The sequence below is a fragment of the Panulirus ornatus genome, chromosome 15, assembly GCF_036320965.1.
Source record: "Panulirus ornatus isolate Po-2019 chromosome 15, ASM3632096v1, whole genome shotgun sequence".
Taxonomy (NCBI): domain Eukaryota; kingdom Metazoa; phylum Arthropoda; class Malacostraca; order Decapoda; family Palinuridae; genus Panulirus; species Panulirus ornatus.
The window spans coordinates 2,601,309-2,623,068 of record NC_092238.1 but is presented as its reverse complement, the minus strand read 5'-3'; the positions used below and the strand labels follow the sequence as shown (position 1 = coordinate 2,623,068).

At 37.4% G+C, this 21,760-nt stretch overlaps 1 protein-coding gene across 2 annotated transcripts in view; it reads left to right on the top strand.

Moving 5' to 3' along the window:
• Ac13E (Adenylyl cyclase 13E) overlaps positions 1-21,760 on the top strand; it is a 52,781-nt gene that overhangs the window by 30,463 nt on the left and 558 nt on the right. For both annotated transcript variants that reach the window (XM_071670346.1, XM_071670345.1), the window contains 9 exons: positions 1,354-1,488; positions 2,770-3,021; positions 6,360-6,537; positions 9,366-9,466; positions 11,286-11,463; positions 13,459-13,520; positions 14,644-14,937; positions 18,550-18,649; positions 20,679-21,760. The exon at positions 20,679-21,760 is cut by the window's right edge and continues 558 nt beyond it. In XM_071670346.1, coding sequence (XP_071526447.1) covers positions 1,354-1,488; positions 2,770-3,021; positions 6,360-6,537; positions 9,366-9,466; positions 11,286-11,463; positions 13,459-13,520; positions 14,644-14,937; positions 18,550-18,649; positions 20,679-21,760 — 2,382 coding nt within the window. The remainder of the gene's footprint in view (positions 1-1,353; positions 1,489-2,769; positions 3,022-6,359; positions 6,538-9,365; positions 9,467-11,285; positions 11,464-13,458; positions 13,521-14,643; positions 14,938-18,549; positions 18,650-20,678) is intronic.

Sequence of the window (21,760 nt, the reverse complement as noted above, 5' to 3'; positions counted from 1 at the left end):
ATGGCTGAAGATGAAACCCTTGGAGCTGAGGTGAGTCATAGCTTGAATGGGGGGCTTATGTCTTGGTTGCATTGATGAGTTGGAGAGGTCATTGTCTCTCAAGGCAAAGTTGGCTAAGTTGAAGCTATAGTCGTCGTGACAGACTTTGAATGGATGCAAGTCTTGGGCCATAAATGTAAAAGAACAGAAGAGGGTGGATGTTTTGGGGACAATGTGTTTAAGACAGGTTGATCATGTAAGAATGACAGTATAAGTAGTATCAAGTGTAATCTGATTAAGAGAGCATTCCAGGGTCTGCATAAATGTTATGTATGTATGGAGAGAATGTGTGAAGGTAGACTAAGGGAAAGTGATTGTCATAAGTGGAGGGAAAATGGGAGAGGAGAACACCGAGAACGAAATGGAAGGAGGCTTTCAGATGTTGTGACCTGAACATTCAGAAGGGTGGGAGGTGTGCTTGGGATAGAATGAATTGGATCAATTTGGTATACTGGGGTTGAAGTGCATTCAGCAGGCTGAAGCAGGGCATATGAAACATAAGTAAACTTGTATATGGCAAAATTTCAGAGCTGCAGTGCCCTCGGTTCAGTTTGTCTTTATTAAAAAAGATCACATCTTTTTAAATGAGTTTTCATGGGATTAACACACAACTTAGTTGATGAATTTTTATTTATTTTTTTGTTTGAAAGTTGGTAAAATATTTGATTTTGAAGGGATTGTTCAATTAGTTTTAGTGAAAATAAGGCAATATGATTGTGAGAGTAAGAAGGGACATTGCAGTAATTCTTTAGAAATCAGAAGTTACCCCACTTTTAAAGATTTTCAAATCGTGGTACATTTTGTTTTGAATTATGTAGTTGACTGATATTTTGCATGATGTGAGTTGTGTAATGTACAGCACTGTATTCCTATCTCTTCCCTTTGTATTTTGAAGGACTGAAGCCAGTTGAAACTGTAGCCGGTTTACAATAGGACTGTTTCCAGTTTGATTATGTGGAAGTAAAATATTGCTCTGCAATGTCAGAATAGTATTTATTAGATTTTTTTATATCTTTATTGAAGAAGAAAACTGTAACATTCATATATGACTTAAGGTAACTCTTTACTAGTGAAAAGTCAGCTTTTTGGGTACTGTGAACAGAAATGATTTTACTTTTGTCTAAGATGAGCAAAACCTTTATGAATAATTACATGATCATTGCTTTCAGTTGAGCTTAGCAATGTGTTTACAGCTATTCTGTAAATGAATTGATACATAATCTTATGGTTAGATGTTCTTTTCGCTTCAGCAAGTAGTATATAGATATTTGGTATGCATTATAGGTTAAGTATATTTACTTTTGTTTACTACAGGTTTCCTCACCACGTCCATCCCAGCAGACAGGTGATATCAGAACACTTTTCCGACCATTCAACATGCATGGAATGGACAATGTTAGCATTCTCTTTGCTGACATTGTTGGATTTACACGAATGAGTTCAAACAAAGTAAGATTATTTTTTTTTTGTATGTTTTGACATTTGTGTTAGTAGTGTTTGTTTTTATTGTACATTAAGTGACTACATGAGTTTTTTGCTTTATAGCCTTAGTTCCAGAGATACATTGAAGGGTTAAGGTAAATTTCATAAATCATGGGTAGTAGAGAGATTCAGCAGCTGTACAATACAGTAGAAGTATACTCATCAGCTCTTGTAATAGTATATTTATAATGCAATAATCCCTGGCGTAGAGGAGAGCTCTACCCCATATTCCCTGTTTGTTATAGAAGACGACTGAAGGGGGCTCTAGCAGGGTGCTGGAAACCCTCCCTTCTTGTATTTCAGTTTCTAAAAGAAGGAACAGAAGAAAGAGCCAATGAGGGAGGGTTCATGTTCTTCAGAGGTTCAGGCTGGGATGTTTAAATGTGTGTGGATGTAACCAAGATGAGAAGAGAGGAGGGGAAGGTAGTATGTTTGAGGAGATAAACGTGAATATTTTGCTCTGAGTGAAACAAAGCTTAAAGGTGAACGGTGATAATGTTTTGAAAATGTCATTGGAGTAAAGTCAGGGGTAAGTGAGAGGACAAGAGCTGAAGAAGGGGTAACATTACTCCTGAAGAGGTTTTAGGAGTGTGAAAGTGTAAGGAAGTAAATTCAAGATTAATGTGAATGAAAGGGAAACTGGATGGCGAGAGATGGGTGATTATTAGTGCTTAAGCTCCTGGCTGTGAGAATTAGGATTATGAGAGGCAAGTACTTAGGGGCTTCTGCAAACATTGCACTAGACTTTCCCCCTGCCAGTGGCCTATTAAAGGGTGGGCGCTAAAGGCTGAGAAGTGGCACTTGAGTTCACCAATTTTGGAGACTCTTGCCATGGCCACTCCCTTGCTATAATAATCCCAACGGACTGAACCAGGGCATGTGAAATGTCTGGGGTAAACCATGGAAAGATCTTTAGGGCCTGGATGTGGATAGGGAGCTGTGGTTTTGGTTTATTACATGACAACTAGAGAATGGATGCGAGTGAATGTGGCCTTTCTTCTGTTCTCTGTTCCTGGTGCTACCTTGCTAATGTGGGAAATGTCGGTAAAGTATGAAAAACAAGAAAATGCAGTAACCATAAAATACTGTTGTCGTAACTCATTTCTGGTCTAGCAAAGCCTTGAATGTCTTTCTGAAAGAATGCTGCTTTTTCATTTTGAAATATGATTTATATAATGGGATGAAAAGAAGCTTCAAGAATTGCATAATATCTGAGATATGCCTTAACAAATCTCTTCCTTTGAACAGACAGCAGAACAACTTGTGGGTCTTCTAAATAATTTATTCGGTCGGTTTGATGACCTCTGCAAGAAAAATGGCTGTGAAAAAATAAGCACTCTTGGTGATTGCTATTATAGTGTTAGTGGCTGTCCTGAACCCACACCAGACCATGCTCAGTGTTGTGTCAACATGGGATTGCAGATGATTGATGCTATCCAGGAGTTTGATACTGACACCAACGAAGATGTCAATATGCGTGTTGGAATACATACAGGCAAGGTGAGGATATACTAACATTATATCGATTTTCAAACTTTCAAATCATATCTTAAAAATCTTCGAAAATTTACTTTTTCTTTTCCCAACATTGTTTGAAACACTGTAGACTGTTTTGTTAAATTAGCTGTGCCAAAACACAAGAAGCCAAGCTTCTCTGACACAATTTCCATCTTATTCCAACTTTACTTCCAGCAAGCCAATTTTATCCCAAAGGAACAAAAGCAACAACCACATGGTTGATACATTCATTAACTCTTTCCCCCACTACTAAACTTTATGTCAATCCAGCCTGCCAATCGAGAACCCTATTTGTGTGAAATTAACATTAAGGTTTGGAAACGACACCAGAGTTCATTTATCATGATTTTATGATACGAATTTTATTTATGATTTTGAATGTACCTAATAGATATTTATAAGGTTTCAGTCGATAAGCCAACTGTAGGGCCTGGTTTTGGATAGGGGGCTGTGGTTTTGGTGCATTCATATGATAGCTAGAAAATGGATTTTTACCGGTGTGGAGAACAGGGAACAAGTATGAAAAAACTAAAATCTAAAGTTTTGCATCATAATTTGCTGCATCATAGTCACATGTGTACAGTTTGAATTGTCTTCTCTTGCCTTTTCATATTTATATTTGGATGGAATGTAAAGAGAATTGAGTGACACGGTCAGAGCATTAGTAATAACGTGCACTTTTAAGGCTTGAGTACAAATTCTTCTTGTAATTGATTCGCAGTAATTTCTGATACTGTTGTAATTTTATTATCAGGACTACAGTTGGGTAGGTAACATAGGATGGGTTCGATTTCTGAATTGGAGTGGTTTAGGCTTGGCTTATGTAAGTTGAGGTGTTGCAACAGGATAGGGTACTTTATATAAGCCTTTGCTAGAATATTTGAATGTCTCACTTATTATTGCTTTTTTTTACGAGTGAGCTGTGTGATGAGGTAGTTCAAGGGGCAGATGAAGAACAGCCCCCTTTTCCTGACATCCACTGTCTAGCTCTCCTATATAATGAACCATTACCAGATTCTATTATCCACAGCTGAACCCCAAAGACCATCCCATGGTTTCCTCTGACTTCTTTAAATCCAATTTCAGTACATCAATAGCATATCAACCCATTATACCACATTTCTCCAGTTTGCTGTATTCCGTATATGCCACTTACCTTCCTTGATGTTCATGCTCCAGTAGCTCAAAGACTCTTTCACTCTTTTCTTCCCCCTCCATCTCAGTCTCTGGTAATATATGCATAGCAGGAAGTAGAAGGCATGAAGAGCAATATTTAAGACTTGAAAGCAAGACGGAGTCATTGATTCAAGTGCGATACCTGGAAATATACTTAAAAGGCACCATACAAAATTATACGAATGTCTAGCAGGGAAACTGAAATCCATATTTAATGCAATACTGTATGAAATATGAAACATAAATGGAGCAACTATGGGAACATTCAAAAAAGATAAGGCTCCTAGTCGATGACAATACCTGGTGAATATAAAGTTCACCAGAAGAGTAGCCACAAAAAAAAATAGTATTATACAACATGTAAGATGTGATGAGTAACAGTCAAGAGAAATAGCATTACCTAACAAGCAAAACAAGCAATAAGCCATTGTGCCAAATCTCAACATAGGTAGGTAGGTAGTGCGCTTTGCTTCCTTCTATGTTCTCACAGACGGCAACCTCTCTCTGCATGCAACCCCCAGTGCACCCAGGACCTTTACCCTCCTCACCCTATGATTCATTTCAGCTCCCATTGTTCCATATGCTACCATATCCATGACAAGATGTTTAAAAGTCACTAATTTCTCCAAAATCTCTCCATTCAGACATACTGAAACCAACCAGTCTCTACCCTATGCCAAACCTCATAACATTACTTTTATCACATTCACTCATAGCATCCTCCTTTCACAAATTCTTGTTTCTCACATGTCTTCCACCAGAGCCATGTCATCTACAAACAACAACATATTCACTTCCTTGGTCCCTCCACATAAGTATGCTGTAGAACTGCTCCTCTTCAAGATCCATTTAGCCGTCTCTTGCACAAACTTGTCCATGAACAGATTGAATGGCTATGGTGACATTATGTGTTTTTGATGCTGATCCACCTTTACTTGGACCCACTCATTCCCTTTATCTTGTACACTTGCCTTGCACCCCTAATAAAAACTCCTTGGTGCATCTATCTGCTTGATAAAGAGTTACTGATATTATTGTAGCTTACATACCCAAAATCCTTTCCTGTTTACACTACCAAAAAATATTATATAAGCTAAGATAGTGGTGGGCAGTTATATAGAAGTGTTTGGAATGGCATTAGGCTCAGTTAAGGTTGAGGTAAGAGGAGAGGCAGGAGGCAGATCTTGCAATTCATCCATTTTAGGAGTTGGGATCAGTTCACATGGATGGCTGTCAGAAATAAGCTGTGGTATGGTAGTATTATGCATAGGGACTGAGCTTCATGGTTGGTTTAGAATTACACTTTTTGGATTTTTACAATGCTTTAAAGATCAGTTAAACTTCTTGAAGAGTCATTTACCCTAAAACTTGTGTTTTTCTTGGGTTTCTCCTGGATACATTGTATATTTCTTATTTATTGCAGGGTTATGAAGTTCCATTGCTCCAAGAACATCATGTACTCCATCCCCTATTGCCATTCCATGATCCATGGTGATCTTTTCTTGCAGTTCTTCACTGACGCTGTGACTTTGCTTGTATTTATCTTTTTTGGATTGCATAACCAAGCTGACAATCTCTTCATCCATTATGTGATAAACTGTAGGTGTATGTGTTGCAATTCATCTTCTCCACAGTGTTATCTTCATGCAAGATTGTGGTCACCTAACAGTTCATACCCCTAGCACATGTAAAACCTTTGCTGCATGCATTCTCTTACTTGAAATTGTGAACCTTCATAGTTGTCATGGTTCTGAGGGCCCTATATAAGAAAAAATGAAAATAGAAATGTGCATTATATAACAATCAGACGTTCCCCATTCTCACCCATTTCTTGTTTTTGTGTCCATGTATTTTTCCACCTTCTCTTCAAAATTATATAGATTAAGAGATGTTTAAATCTACCATATTCAGTTTACCATTGGTACATTTGTATCACCTTATGTAAGAAAAGACATTTGTACAACACAACTCTTCAGGATGCAAAATCAACTGGCTCACATCATCTTTGCTTCACTTAACACCTCCATATCACTCAAGAATTTTGGTATCCCTTGTAACTTATTCTCATCTTCCTGTTTAGCTTACCTCTTTGTATGGTGCTATGGATTTAAGAGATTTTGTTGATAAAAAAAGTTTTCTTGCAGGTATTATGTGGTATTGTTGGCACAAAACGTTTCAAGTTTGATGTTTGGTCAAATGATGTTAGTCTTGCCAATGAGATGGAATCAACAGGCCGGCCAGGTCAAGTCCATGTGTCAGAAGCCACACTCAAGTTTTTGCCAAAGGATACATACATAACTGTTGAGGGACCACAAGTTAAAGGTAGGGTCTACTTTAAATGTTTCATATGTTTTACAAACTGTTTCCCCACAAGATATTAAGTTATTCATCTGACTTATGTTGAACAAACCACAGGCTGTCTGAGTTACTTAAAATGAGTGAAACAACTTCTAAACAGTTGTCAGATGACTAGTGAAGATTTAATTCAACCTGTATTTCATCCCTTCCAATAGGGGTGTGCCTATACACTCATTCCTTTGTCAGCCAAGACTGGCTTTGTTTCAAATCTTGAAGATATAGATCTCATGCATCATCTTGGCATGAGTATCTTTTTTCATTTTTTATTCGTGTAAAAGTGATAAACATTGTTCACTGTCTAGACAGCAAACAATTGCTTGCCATGAATGCAGCCCTTTTTAACTGCAAAATATGAATTGTATATATAAGTGCTTTGAATTATTCTGATCCTCATAGTGTGTGCTTTGAATTATTCTGATCCTCAAAGTGCTTTAGTTTTACAGATGTAGGATGTTGATGTAGTGCAGCATTTAGCTTAACAATTTATACATGCATTTCATGCTTTATGAATTCCCCATTACATGCCTAGCATAAGTTCCTTGAAGCATTAAATCCAATTATTTTGTAATGGTTCCAGTTTACTGGAACCATAGAATATCTTGGGTGATATTCTTGCTCCCATATCCCAGACCCATCTATCTATGTGTGGCATATATTATGATGATTCCATTCCATATGTAATGGGGTTGACTAGGTGCATGAAATCTCACTCAGCAAAGTTTGGAAAAGTATGTGAATGGAGAAAGTTTAGAGTTAATATGAATAAAAGCAAAGTTATTAGGTTTAGCAGGGTTGAGGGACAGATTATTAGTTGGTGTGTGAGTTTGAAAGGAGAAAATTTGAAGGAAGTTAAGTGTTTTAGATACCTGGTCTTGGACTTGGTAATAAATGGAATCATGAAAGCAGAGATGAGTTGTTGGGTGGGGCAAAGGGTGAAGGTTCTTGAAGTGCTAAAGAATGTGTGGAAAGAGAAAACATTATCTGGGAGGGCAAAAATGAGTATGTTTGAAGGAATGATATTCCCAGCAATATATATGGATGTGAGGCATGGGCCATAGGTAAGGCTGTGTGAAGGAGGAATGTTGTGGTTGAAATGAAATGTTTGAGGACTTTGTGTGGTGTGAGGTGGTTTGATTGAGTAAGTAACGAAAGAGAGATGTGTGTTTATGAAAATAGTGTGGTTGAGAGAGCAGAAGAGGGTGTGCTGAAAAAGGTGGATATGTGTCAGAGGTAGGGGGAACAAGGAGAATGAGGAGACCAAATTCGAGATAGAAGGATGAAGTGAAAATGATTTTGAGCAATTGGGGCCTGAACTTACAGGAAGGGGAAATGCATGCGTGGGTTTGCGTGAATTGGAAATTTATGGTATACATGGTCATTGTGCTGTCAGTGGACTGAACCAGGGCATGTAGAACATCTATGGTAAACCATGGAGAGGTTTACAAATGATTATCTCCTATGCATGGGGTTAGTTATGCACTTCTGTCTTGGAAGAGTCACACTCTACTTTTTTTATAAGGTGGGTGTTTTGGTAACAGATTCATTTTTTCTTATGAGACCAGTTAAATCTCATGGAGAATTTGTTGTTCTTTAATATAAAACCAGAAGAAAGGAGTCTTTTCCCAGACTGCACATATGCATCCAGTTTATCATACTTCTTCCCACTAGAAACAAATGTCATACCTTTGGGTACCCTATCTTTCCCCTGTCTGTACCATGTGTATTCATGAAAATTTTTTGTTTAAAGTATGTATATACAACATTGATACTTGTTAATGCACACAGTCCTTCTGTTCTTACCCCACTCTCATTTATACTTAGGATCCAGGACTATTCTGTGTATATCTCTGATGTCCATTCACTTTGGGAATCCTCTCAAGGGGGTGGCCTTAGCAAAAATCTCCATAACTGGTGAACTCCAGCCTTTCTTAACCTTTTTTGCATCACTCATAACTGTACACTGGCAGAGGGCAACTGTGGCACCTTGTTTTCAAGACTACTTCTACCTAGTGTGCTTACCAGTACCCATGTATCATTCCCTCCTCTGATCATTCCCTAACCCAACCATATAAATCATTCATCATATACAGTTTCCTCCCTGGTTTTACTTGCCCTTTTTTTTCAAGTATTCTCCAGAAAGCATCCCTAACCGCTTCTCTATCAATACATGGTGCTGGGTAAGGCAGAAAGAAAAGACAGCTACTTGGGTTAGAGGAGTGCAACAGTATTATTTATATGATTAGGTGCAGAAAAGTAATCAAAACGATGTATTAGGAATTAAGAGTTAAGCATTTGTAGTTTAGGAAAAATGCGTTATTTAACAGATTGGCCAGTCCAAGTAAGGGTAATGTGTATGTGTGTGTGGCAGAGGGTGCAGTGGATGGTGGTGGGTGCCACAGATTCTGAGTCCCTAGTAGAAGTGCACAAAAGCTCTGATGACTCATGCTTTGTTTAGTTTGACATCTGTTGCCAGCCCAAAGTGCATGCAGAATTTAATTTGTAGCCAGAAAATATTCGCTTTGATTGAGGACAGTAGCACCTTACTATGCTTGCCCCATTTAGGGACATTAGCAGTGAGAGGGTTTGAAATAGGTTTCTTGAACTTTTATACCTAATTCTCTTCTGTTGTAATGAGTTCACTTTAGTAAAAAATTTAACAATGGTCTCTTTTCACATGACCATTCTATAACTGTCACGTAATGTATTGAAACCAGAGCATACTTTTAAAGATGTTGAATTAAGAAAATATTGTTGTGACATTGAGTGTGATTTATATTTTCTCTCTTTTCCAGGGCTTAATACCTACTTTATTCTGGGTTTTGAAAATAAGCAAGTCAGTGCAGACACACTCGGAAAGCCAGATGAATGCTACATGTCTCATAAACAGCCAAAGGTTTGTACAGTAATTTTTGTTTATCTTTATTCAACCAAGTCGTGTTCCACAGTGCTGTAGGGTGGTCTTTTTTGCAAAAAATAATCTCAACACATTGCAACACATTGCTTATTCACTCTTGATATGTCCCTTTTATATATTTTTTCTTGGTCCATCCACCTTAATATCAACCCATTATTTTACTTAATTCCATTCATGTCATAGAAATGCACTCTTTTTGTCATTCCAAAATCATTCTTTCCTCATTTCCATACCATGTCATACATATACATTCACAGACACATACATATATACACATGTACATATTCATACATGCTGCCTTTATCCATTCTCGTCACCACCCCACCACACATGAAATGGCACCCCCTTTTTCCCCGTGCGCACGTGAGGTAGCGTTAGGAAAAGACAACAAAAGCCACATTCGTTCGCACTCAGTCTTTAGCTGTTATTTGTAATGCACTGAAACCACAGCTCCCTTTCCACATCCAGGCCCCACAAAACTTTCCATGGTTTACCCCAGATGCTTCACATGCCCTGGTTCAATCCATTGACATGTCAACCCCGGTATACCACAACGTTCCAATTTGCTCTTATTCCTTGCACGCCTTTCACCCTCCTGTGTGTTCAGGCCCTGATTGCTCAAAGTCTTTTTCACTCCATCCTTCCACCTCCAATTTGGGCTCCTACTTCTCCTCATTCCCTCCACCTCTGACACATATATATCCTCTTTGTCAGTCTTTCCTCACTCATTCTCTCCATGTGACCATACCATTCCAAAACACCCTCTTCTGCTCTCTCAACCACACTCTTTTTATTTCCGCACATCTCTCTTTCCTTTTCATAACTTACTTGATCAAACCACCGCACCTCACACCACATTTTATTTCCAACACATCCACTCTCTTCCGTATAACCCTATCTATAGCCCATGCCTCACAACCACATAATATTGTTGGAACTACTATTCCTTCAAACATACCCATTTTTGCTCTCCGAAATGATATTCTTTCTTTCCTTACATTCTTCATCATGCCCAGAACCTTTGCCCCCTCCCCCATCCTGTGACTCACTTCCGCTTCCATGGTTCCATTCCTGCTAAGTCCACTCCCAGGTGAGTAAAACACTTCACTTCCTTCAGTTTTTCTCCATTCAAACTTGCGTCCCAATTAATTTGTCTCTCAACCCTACTGAACGTAATAACCTTGCTCTTATTCACATTTACTCTCACCTCTCTCTTTTCACACACTTATCCAAACTTATTCACCAACTTCTGCAGTTTCTCACTTGAATCAGCCACCAGCACTGTATCATCAGTGAACAACAACTGACTCTCTTCCCAGGTCCTCTCATCCCCAACAGGCTGCATACTCGCCCCTCTTTCCAAAACTTTTACATTTACCTCTCTAACCTCCCTATCCATAAACGGACAACCATGGGGACATTACACACCCCTGCTGCAGACCGACCTTCACTGGGAATCAATCACTCTCCTCTCTTCCTGCTTGTATATGTGCCTTACATCTTTGGTAAAACCTTTTCACTGCTTCTGACAACTTACCTCCCAACTCCCACACCATATACTCTTAAAACCTTTCACAAAGCATCTCTATCAACCCTATCATATGCCCTCTCCAGATCTATAAATGCTTCATACAAATCCACATGTTTTTTAAGCATATCTCACACACATTCTTCAGAGTTGGTCTTGATTAGGGCCTCAGTTGCCCATGCCATCTCAACTAGCATAAAAAGTGATGTATATGTTTATAAGTACAACTTTAGTCCCTTACAACTACGATAATACTTCTTTTGCCTTTAGGACAGCAAAAAGGCCTCAAGTTTACCAAACATACTAGATTGTGGGACAGAACCTGATGGGAATGGCAACATGAAAGGTAAACCTGGAACTGATGGAACAAAGAGTAGACGTTCATTGGCTCCGGCAATTGATCTTCCTCGCCTTAGACTACCCAAACTCTCCAGAAATACAGATAAAGGTAATATCATCAAAATATATTCCTTTATTTGAATTTTCCCTCATTTACATTCACCATTTCCTTGATCTTTCTGCTTTTTTATGTTCTCTAATGCATCTTTTTTTAAATGAAGTAATAAGAATTTCCATGGTAAAACATTTTTGTTAGTTTCAAACTGGTGATTATGGAGCATTGGTCCATGAAGGTCAGCTCATCTTGCTTTTTTTTCTCTCCGGCAACTTTCATTTTATGCATGCAGATTTCTTTCTTTTTTTCATTTTAATTCTTCTTGGTTCTTATTTTTTTTTTTTTTTTTGCCGCTGTTTCCCGCGTTTGCGAGGTAGCGCAAGGAAACAGACGAAAGAAATGGCCCAACCCACCCCCATACACATGTATATACATACGTCCACACACGCAAATATACATACCTACACAGCTTTCCATGGTTTACCCCAGACGCTTCACATGCCCTGATTCAACCCACTGACAGCACGTCAACCCCGGTATACCACATCGATCCAATTCACTCTATTCCTTGCCTTCCTTTCACCCTCCTGCATGTTCAGGCCCCGATCACACAAAATCTTTTTCACTCCATCTTTCCACCTCCAATTTGGTCTCCCACTTCTCCTCATTCCCTCCACCTCCGACACATATATCCTCTTGGTCAATCTTTCCTCACTCATTCTCTCCATGTGCCCAAACCATTTCAAAACACCCTCTTCTGCTCTCTCAACCACGCTCTTTTTATTTCCACACATCTCTCTTACCCTTACGTTACTTACTCGATCAAACCACCTCACACCACACATTGTCCTCAAACATCTCATTTCCAGCACATCCATCCTCCTGCGCACAACTCTATCCATAGCCCACGCCTCGCAACCATACAACAATGTTGGTTCTTATTAGGGTTAGAAATTCTGTCATCATATGAAAAAAAAGAAAATCCTTAATGAATTAACAGATTGGCATGCAAAAGTAAAAGATAATACTTGAATAGAATAGCAATTTGCTGCCTTGGTAGAGTGCTGAGTAAGCAGAAAGAGAGAGTCAGACTGCTAGAGATACAATGAGAGGACTTTTTTTTTCTCTTGAATTTTTTTTATCTCTCTTCTCTTATTTCATAGACTGGTACAGTTGCTAGAGCCTTTTAGCTACAACAAGAAATAAAAAGGAGCTTCCGCATGTGACTGTGCATAGGCTATGCATATAACAAGCTTAGTCTTGGTTGTGCTTAGGCTGTGCATATGACATGCCAAATACTTACGCCACTGTTTCCTCACACATTATATTAGTTCTATAGCCTCTCATGACACCAACCTCCCCTTTGGTTGAACTTTACCAAAGTTATTGATTAGTGCAGTATACTCATTAATGATATTCATTTTATAACATTTACAGCATTTTCTCATTAAATTTCTGTTTGTGTATGCATAGAAACTTAATATAGTATAGAATCTTCATCTGCTGGTGAACTTTGGCATTGGCTTTGTAAGGAATCCCATTTTCTCATTAAATTTCTGATTGTGTATGCATAGAAACTTAATACAGTATAGAGTCTTCATCTGAAGGATAACTCTGGCATTGGCTATGAGAGGAATCCTGTTTTGATTTTGGTTAATTACTGTAGCTTATGCCAAATTTTCTTATACCAGCCATGTTATGAATAAATGACACCTGTAATTGAAAAATCCATCTCTCATGTTTGTAGTCAATTAACTGTTTAGATGTTATAGGTGTATGATTCACAAATATATAGTCATATATTGGATGAATTTCAAACTTTTTTTTCTACCTCTGGTAGCTCATATTTTTGGCTTTGAATATTTCTTTGAAATTACCCTTCATTTCTACACAATATTATTTCAGCTTTCATTCCAGTATCTTAGCTGGAACAGTGATTCAAGTGATTTTTATGTAATGTTTCCATCAGCTGCTGCCCCTATTAATCATATTTTGATTCTCGTCCTTTTATTTACATTTATATTCATAATGAATTATTTTTTCTTCTAGCCAAAGCAAAAACCACATCTTTACCAAAGATCAGTTGCAAAAATGAAAATGTTTTCAGTAAGGTAAGTTAAATCAGTTATCTTTGTTTTCTCAGAATGGTTTACATTCAGGTCATTAATAGGTGATATGAATGGAATAAATATACTGATACTGTAAAGGTTAGATGATTTTTTTCTTGTTGATGAAATGAATGAGGAATTTTTTTCACACCAACAGTCAGATTCCTGTAAGTGCATAAGATATGGTTGACTTGAATGGAATTAGATTCCAACTTTACCCCTACTGAATTGAAAGGAATTCATGAGCTTCCCCCGTCTCAGCCTCAACAAATGTGTGGGGTTTGACTGACACTCATTCACAGAGACTTATTGGCAAATCATCTAATACTTACTGTGATGTCGCAGCCTTAGCTCAAGTTTGGGCTTGCTCAACTCATTTTTCACTTAGTTGCTGTTAGTCTTCTTTTAGTAACATGTCATTAGGGCCTCTGCTATTATCTTGCTGATGCAGGTAATGGTAAAGAAGTATGTAAGAAAATCATATAGTTCTGATAGGGCATCTAATATTAAGCAGTAACTTTATAAACTGTTTGAATTCGGCTGTGAGAGTTTTAATAAGATTTTTTTTATGGTAAAGGCTCCAGTCATTGACAAAAGATTACATCAAGGTTGGGGTCTTAATTGAAATATGGAAGAGACAAGAGAAAGTACTAATGAATTTTGTACATAAATTTTTTTTTTGTATTATTTTTTTTTATTATTGTATATTATCATGAGTGATCATGATTTTATAATTGGTGGTGAGCTTGTGAATAGGTATTTATGGATAATGTCGTAATTGAAATTTCAAGATGCTAATAGAAACTAATGTGCATTTGACACATTGGAAAAAATTCTTTTAATTTCATTGTTTGTATATTTGTATGCCACTTATGCTCGTCAGTACTCAGTTATAAACTAACAACACACAGTTGGCAGCTGTTTGTATATTTGTATGCCACTTATGTTCGTCAGTACTCAGTTATAAACTAACAACACACAGTTGGCTGCCAACAGCACCCCGAATTGTTTTAGATTTGTTGGTCTTTGAATTACTTTAGCTTTTGCAGTTTGAAGTTTATGTAAGATTCTGTAGTAAAATTCTTGTTGTAGAGATAATATGAATAATTGATGTATTTACCTTCAGTCTCATGAATGGAGTGACTTGTGGAGTGGCGTGGGAAGTGACCTCGAAGGTGTCAGCGAGGGTGAGTGCAACAGCCCCTCAACCTTCACCCCAACCATCAACACTGCACCCCCAACACTCACACAGGTTCCACTCCCCCCTCCTCCTACACCCACTGTGCCTCACCAGCCTGATGCACCAACAGTGCCCCACACCCTTAAGGATGCAGTGCAAAACTCTTGGGGAAGTGTGTCAGGAAAGGATCCCAGGAAGGACTCTGGGATACGTAGCAGAAGATCAAGCATACAGGCACAGGTATATATCTTTTCATTCTTTCATGCCTGTTTTCCATTTCCCACCTTAGCAAGGTAGATTAATAATGAAACGCTTCTAAACATGAAAAAAATCATGGAAGATATCTCATAATGCTTCCCCAAGCTGACAGATACCCAATAGATATGAACCAAGTAGTCACAGAATCTTGTAAAAGAGTAACAGTTAATTACATGTTTACAGGCCTCACTGTTCCCCAGCATGTATTTCAACCCTAGATTTCAATTGGGCATGATAAACATTCTTTTGCTGAGGTTTTCAATGTAGTCTGTTGTCCTCACAAAACTACCAAAGATTACAGATTACAGGGAATTGTTTAGCCCAAAAACCTCTTTGTTTTAAAATTGAAATATGACACAAGGAAATGCTTCTATCCTTGAAATAATCATGGTGCTTCTCTCTTAGAAATAATCACAGAAAATATCTCATAATGCTTCCCTGGGACAACAGATACCCAGTCAACATGAGCTTGATAACTACAGAATATTTTAAAAGAATAACAATTAATCACTGATTTATAGGCCTTTGTATACTGAAGTTTTCAAGTAAATTATTACATTCACAAAAATACCATTATTACAGGTAATAATTGTTCAGGAAATATTTCAGCCCAAAAACGTTTTTGTTTTAGAACTGAAATATGGTGTAATGAAATGCTTTTGTATTTTAAATGATCATAGAAAATATCTCATGATGCTTCCTCGAGCCAACAAATACCCAATAAGTACAAACTGAATAATCTCAGAATCTTATTTACTGGCCTTAATGTCCCCAGACGTATATTTCAATCCCAGATTCGAATTCAGGGTGAATAATTGTCATTCACAAGGAATAGCAAAAAATTGCAGGTAATAGTTCAGGGAATTTTTTAGCCTAAAACATTTTTCTTTTAAAATTGAAATATGACATAGTGAAGCACTTTTATACTTGAAATGTCATAGAAAAGATCTCATAATGCTTCTGTAAGGTGATAGATACCCAGTAAATATGAACCAAATAATTACAGAATCTTCTAAAAGAGTAACAATCAGTTATTTATTTATACACCTTAAATTTTGCCAAATGTAAATGTCAACCTCAGACTCAAATTCAGCATGAAAAAATAGATCTTATACTGAGTTTTCAGTCAAAGCTACTACCCCTCACAAAAATACCAAAAATTGTAGGTAATAGTTAGGGGAATTTTTAAGCCCAAAAATGTTTTTGTATTAAAACTGAAATATGACATAAAGTGCTTTTATACTTGAAATATCACAGAAAAATGTCTCATAATGCTTCCCTTCCAAGGCAGCAGATGCTCAGTGAGTACAAACAGAATGATAAAAGAATCCTCTAAAAGAGTAATGATTAATTACGTATTCTCAGGTGCTCATGTCTCCCAACATACATGTCAACCTTAGATTCGAATTGAGTAAGGAAAATAGTTTTTATAATGAGGTTTTTATGCAAATCTGTGACCCTCACAAAAATACCAAAAATTGCAGGGAACTTTTTAGCCCAAAAACCTTGTTTTCAAATTGATATATGAGATGATGAAACACTTCTATGCTTAAAGTAATCACAGAAAATATCACACAATGCTTCTGCAAGCCAAAAGATACCAAATGAATAAGAACCAAATAATCGCAGAGTCTTCCAAAAGAGAGAATGTTAATTACGTATTCACAAGTTTTGATATCTCCCAGCATATACTTTAACCCCAGATATGAAATTAGCATGAAAAATAGTCCTTGTACTGAGGTTTTCAAGCAAATATATGACTCACAAAAGTACCAAATTTTGGAGGTCATAGTTCAGGGACTTTTTTAGCTAAGAAAACTTTTTGTTTTGAAATTGGAATATGACAATGAAATGCTTCATGGAAAATATCTCATAATGCTTTCCCAAGGCAACAAATACCCAGTAAATACAAACTGAATAATTACAGAACCTTCTAAAAGAGTAACAAATAATTACCTATTTATTGGCCTTAATTTCTACTTAACATATTTTTCAACTTCAGGTTCAAATTAAGCATGAAAAAGTCCTTATACTGAGGTTTTCAAGTAATTCCATTAACGTTTGCAAAAATACCGAAAATTTTAGGAAATATATCCAGGAATTTTTTAGCCCAGAAAATGGTAGTTTTAAAGCTGAAATATGACATAATGAAAACTTTAAAATATGACATAATGAAATGCTTTAAAATATGAAGGTGTGTTGAAATGGTTTAGGCATATGGAGAGAATAAGTGAGGAAAGAGTGACAGAGAGGAAGTGTATGTCAGGGATGGAGGGAACGATGAGAAGCAGGAGACCAAATTGGAGGTGTATGGATGGAGTGAAAAAGATTTTGAGTGATTGGGACCTGAACATACAGGAGGGTGAGAGGTTTTCAAGCAAATTTATTTTCCTCACAAAAATACCAAAAATTGCAGGGAATGAAAATGCTTCTGTCATTGAAATAATCATGGAATTTTTTAGCCCAAAACTTTTTTGTTTGAAAATTGAAATATGACATAATGAAATGCTTCTATGCTTGAAATGATTCTGGAAAATATCTTATAATGCTTCCCCAGGGTGACAGATACCCAATAAATATGAACTGAATAATTACAGAATCTTCTAAAAGAGTAACAGTTTATTACTTATATACAGGCCTTAATGTCCCTAACATATATTTCAACCTCTGACTAATTCTTCATGAAAAATAGTCTTTATACCGAGGTTTTCAAGCAAATCTATTACCTCCTCAAAAATACCAAAATTTACTAGGATTTTCCCATGTTAAGTGAAGTACCACCAGGAACTGACAAAGAAATGGCATCATTCATGATCATCCATTCTCTAGGTTCCTGTGTAATACACCTAAACCACACCCCTCATATATATATATATTTTTTTTTGTACTTGGTCACTGTTTCCTGTATTAGCAAGGCAGTGCCTGGAATAGATGAAGAAAGGCCACATCCACTTGCATCCATTCAGTAGCTGTCATATGTAATGCACCGAAACCACAGCTCCCTGCCCACAACCATACCCCACAGACTTTTCCATGGTTTGCCCCAGACACTGCACATGCCCTAGTTTCGTTTCATTGACAGCATGTCGACCCTAGTATACCACATTGTTCCAGTTCACTGTATCCCTTGTGCCTCTTTCACTCTCCTGCATGCTCAAGCCCCTAATGCTCAAAATCTCTAACCTCAAAATTTCTAACCATCTTTCCATCTCTAATTTAGTCTCCCTGCCCTCTTTGTTCCCTCCACTTTTGACATGTGTATCTTCTTTGTCAACCTTTCTTCACTCATTCTCTCCATTTGTCCAAACCATTATAGCACAGCCTCTTCAGCCCTCTCAACCACAGTCTTTTTATTACCACACTTCTCATTCATCCTTTCATTACTTATTTGAGCAAACATTTGGACAAAAGATGGAACAATCAGAGCTGTAGGAGCCCCTTAAAAGGTCATATGGTTAGGTTAGATTTCAAAATCTTACTGTGCATTGGTTGAAAAGAACTGGATTATGTGATATTGGGATCATATGATCACTTCATAACCAGGGAAAAGGACATCTTTATTAAAGCTGTATTTCCTTTCTTGTTCTTTCTCAGCTGTTCGGAATTAATGGTATGAGCCCAGGAGACTTGTTAACACATCGTGTTAGTGGTTATTTTACCTCCAGCCAGTCCTCTGTTGCTGACCACAAGTATGGTGAGTTCATCTTTTAAATTATTGTTATATGAATATACACCAGATACGTGTAGTACACTCTTTTCTTATTCATAGTATCATGGAATTCTTTCTGTCTTTATGGCAGCTATCTTTGACTCCATTCCCATTGACATACTGCTGACCAAGTGCACAAGGCCTTATACGATATAAACAATAATGAAAGATTTTTAGATCTTTCCTATTCATCTCTGTGTATGCCTGCTTCATATGCTTTCTTTTAGTCTAGGCTTTTCCCTACTACATGTTGAAATGCAAAATATTTATGTCCATGCTTTACTCTTTTCCTAAACCTTCTCTGTTTTTCACCAACATGGAGTTCGGTAACCCTTTTAACATGATTTGTCAGTGACCTGTCATACGTCTTGCCTAATTTGTGATTCTTAAAGTCACTTTTACTCCTTTATACTGTAGAATAGTTACTAGCCTCATCCCGTCATCAGACACTTGACCACTTTTTCATGCTTCGATACCCATTTTTCAGAGCAGCTGCACAGCAGTAACCTCCACTCATCACCATCTCTTTCACCATTCTCACAGTTTTCCATTCTTTAAGAGCTGAATGGCTCCCATTACTTCCTTCTTTTGTAGTATATTCTCCTCCTATATATTTCCCTTTCCTAACCTCTAATGCTAGTATACCATTGGATATGTTTCTGTCATTATTATTTCCATTAACTTCTTTAAGGTACTTACACCGTCCTCTACAGACTTCATTCCCTAACATTCTCCCTAGATTTTATATACCTTGTTAGAGAATAGTATGTTATTCTTCATAAAATTCATAATAATTTTTCTTCATGCATGTTTTAGAATGTGACTAAGAAGGTAGGAACTGGGGCTGGAACTCCTCCTCTTTATTACTTTCCAAAAGAAGGAACAGAGTAAGGAACCTAGTGAGGATTTTTTTTTCCACTAAGGTCCAGTCATCTGTTCTTGATGCCACTTCTCTCATTTGGAAAATGGTGGACATGCATGATAAAGAAAGATGCTAAAATGTCTCCATAGAGCCTTCATTGAATTCTTGTCTCATTTGCTTAAATTAATTGTTTTTGCACCATAAGTAATCTCCTGCACTAAGAATTGGTACCATATTTCAGAGGTAGCTAGAAAGGAGTTTAATGGTCCTGTTTTTATATAAATCCCATCATTTACAGTAAGTATCAATTCCTCATTTGCAGTACTTAGTGCTTGATCCCGTTTTCAAAAGGGTACACTTTAGTTGTATCTTGTGGCCACTTGCTCACTAATATTTTTGTTTCCATTCACAACTGATTTCAAAAAGTGCATTAGTGGTGTTGGGATATTTTCTGTCCTTAATTCTCTTATTATGCCAAAGTTTGAAATCCTTTCAGTACCAGCAGGTCGCTGAACTGTTCATCCATCCTTTTGGAAAAGTAGTTAAATGAAAATCACCTTCAGTTGAGTTGTAATTACCACACCAATGTGAAAGGCCTTGCTTTTTGGTAGCATTTAAGATTGCTCGGGTTTCCCAGTGGACCTGCAGGCTGTGGCTTCCATCAGCTTAGTTGACGAACAACCTAGTCCAACAGCCTAGGACCAGTCTGGGTTGTGGGGGTGATACCTCTTGAAGATTTCACAAGATATCTTCAGTCTAGTGCCAAATCTCATCGACACATTTCATGCTGACTGGAAAGTAGTATTACTTATATATAGCACTGAACTTTCTCACTTACTACCTTCTCAGTACTTCATGAATGACTTGCTCTTTAGGCACTTAGCCAGGAAAGAAGAAGAACAAATAAATACTGTGTAATAAGACTCATGCATTGGCATGTGTATTATGTACAAGAGTAATTTCTCTCTTTTTATTTAAGTCTTTCTATGTTTCATGCTTGAGGTTCCATCCTCCATTTTACAAAGCATTTAACTTCGCTTCAGTCTCTTCTTTTTAGCCACAATTCTGACATTATTACTCAGTGATGACAGTTTCTTCTTATTTATACTTGTATTCTAAAGATATTGAAAATAGTCTTCTTCCTCTTTTCAGTTGATATGGGGGAAAGTGGGTGTGAAGCTGAGCCTAGTAGCATTCCACTCAACGAAAGCCTCTCACGATTCCATCAGCTACGTAAACAGTCAGATCTTCAATTGATCAAATGTATGCAAAAAGATATAGATCATCGGAGATACATTGTAGCACCACCACTCTCTCATGGAACATTATTCTTTGTGGACGAGGAGCTTGAAAAACAGTATCGTCAACAGGCTCATAAGCCCAGACATGACTCGCCACCAACCCTTGCATCTACACATTTCAATACTTACTTTGATATTTGGGTTAGTGCTCTTGTATATATAGTAGTCAGCATATCCCTGTTCTTGTTGTTTCCATACACGTTAAGTTGGCTGTTGCTGTGCCTTCTTTCAACTTGTTGGCACTTACTTCTTTTGCTACTGTGTTCATATGAAGTGATTCGAGGAGATTGTGCTGGGATGACATCCTCTGGTATTTCAGGCATCTATGCAAAATTGACACAGTGGTACCCATGGCATGTTTGTGGTGCTTCTCTTATTTGCCTTCCTCTTGCAGCAGTCTTGTCAAATTTTTCCTGTGAGAAGTTTAACATGAGATTTTTTTGTTACTTAGCATTTGTTGCTATAATACATTTGTGTAACTTCACACAGTTAAATTGTTGGATGAAAAACATTTTAGCAACACTTGGAACAGTGATAGTATTGGTGCTTGCACAGTCCTTTTGTTCTCCACAGCTTGGTGAGCTGGGAAATAGCAAGAATAACAGTTTGTCGCATAAGGAAGGAGTGAGTGATTCCTTGGCTCAATTTTCTTACACAGAGGTGGTAGTTGCAGCAGTTTTGTTGTTGTTGCTAGTATGGTTCCTCAACCGTGAATTTGAGATCAGTTATAGGCTTAGTTTCCATGGGTCTGTGATGGCTATAAAAGATAAAGTGCAGGTACAAACTATGAAAAACCAGGCTGACTGGCTTCTTAACAATATTATCCCTAAACACGTAGCTGATTCAATCAAGACAACTGCAAAGTATTCAGAGAACCACAGAGATGTTGCTGTAATGTTTGCATCAATAGTAAACTTTAATGAGCTATATGAT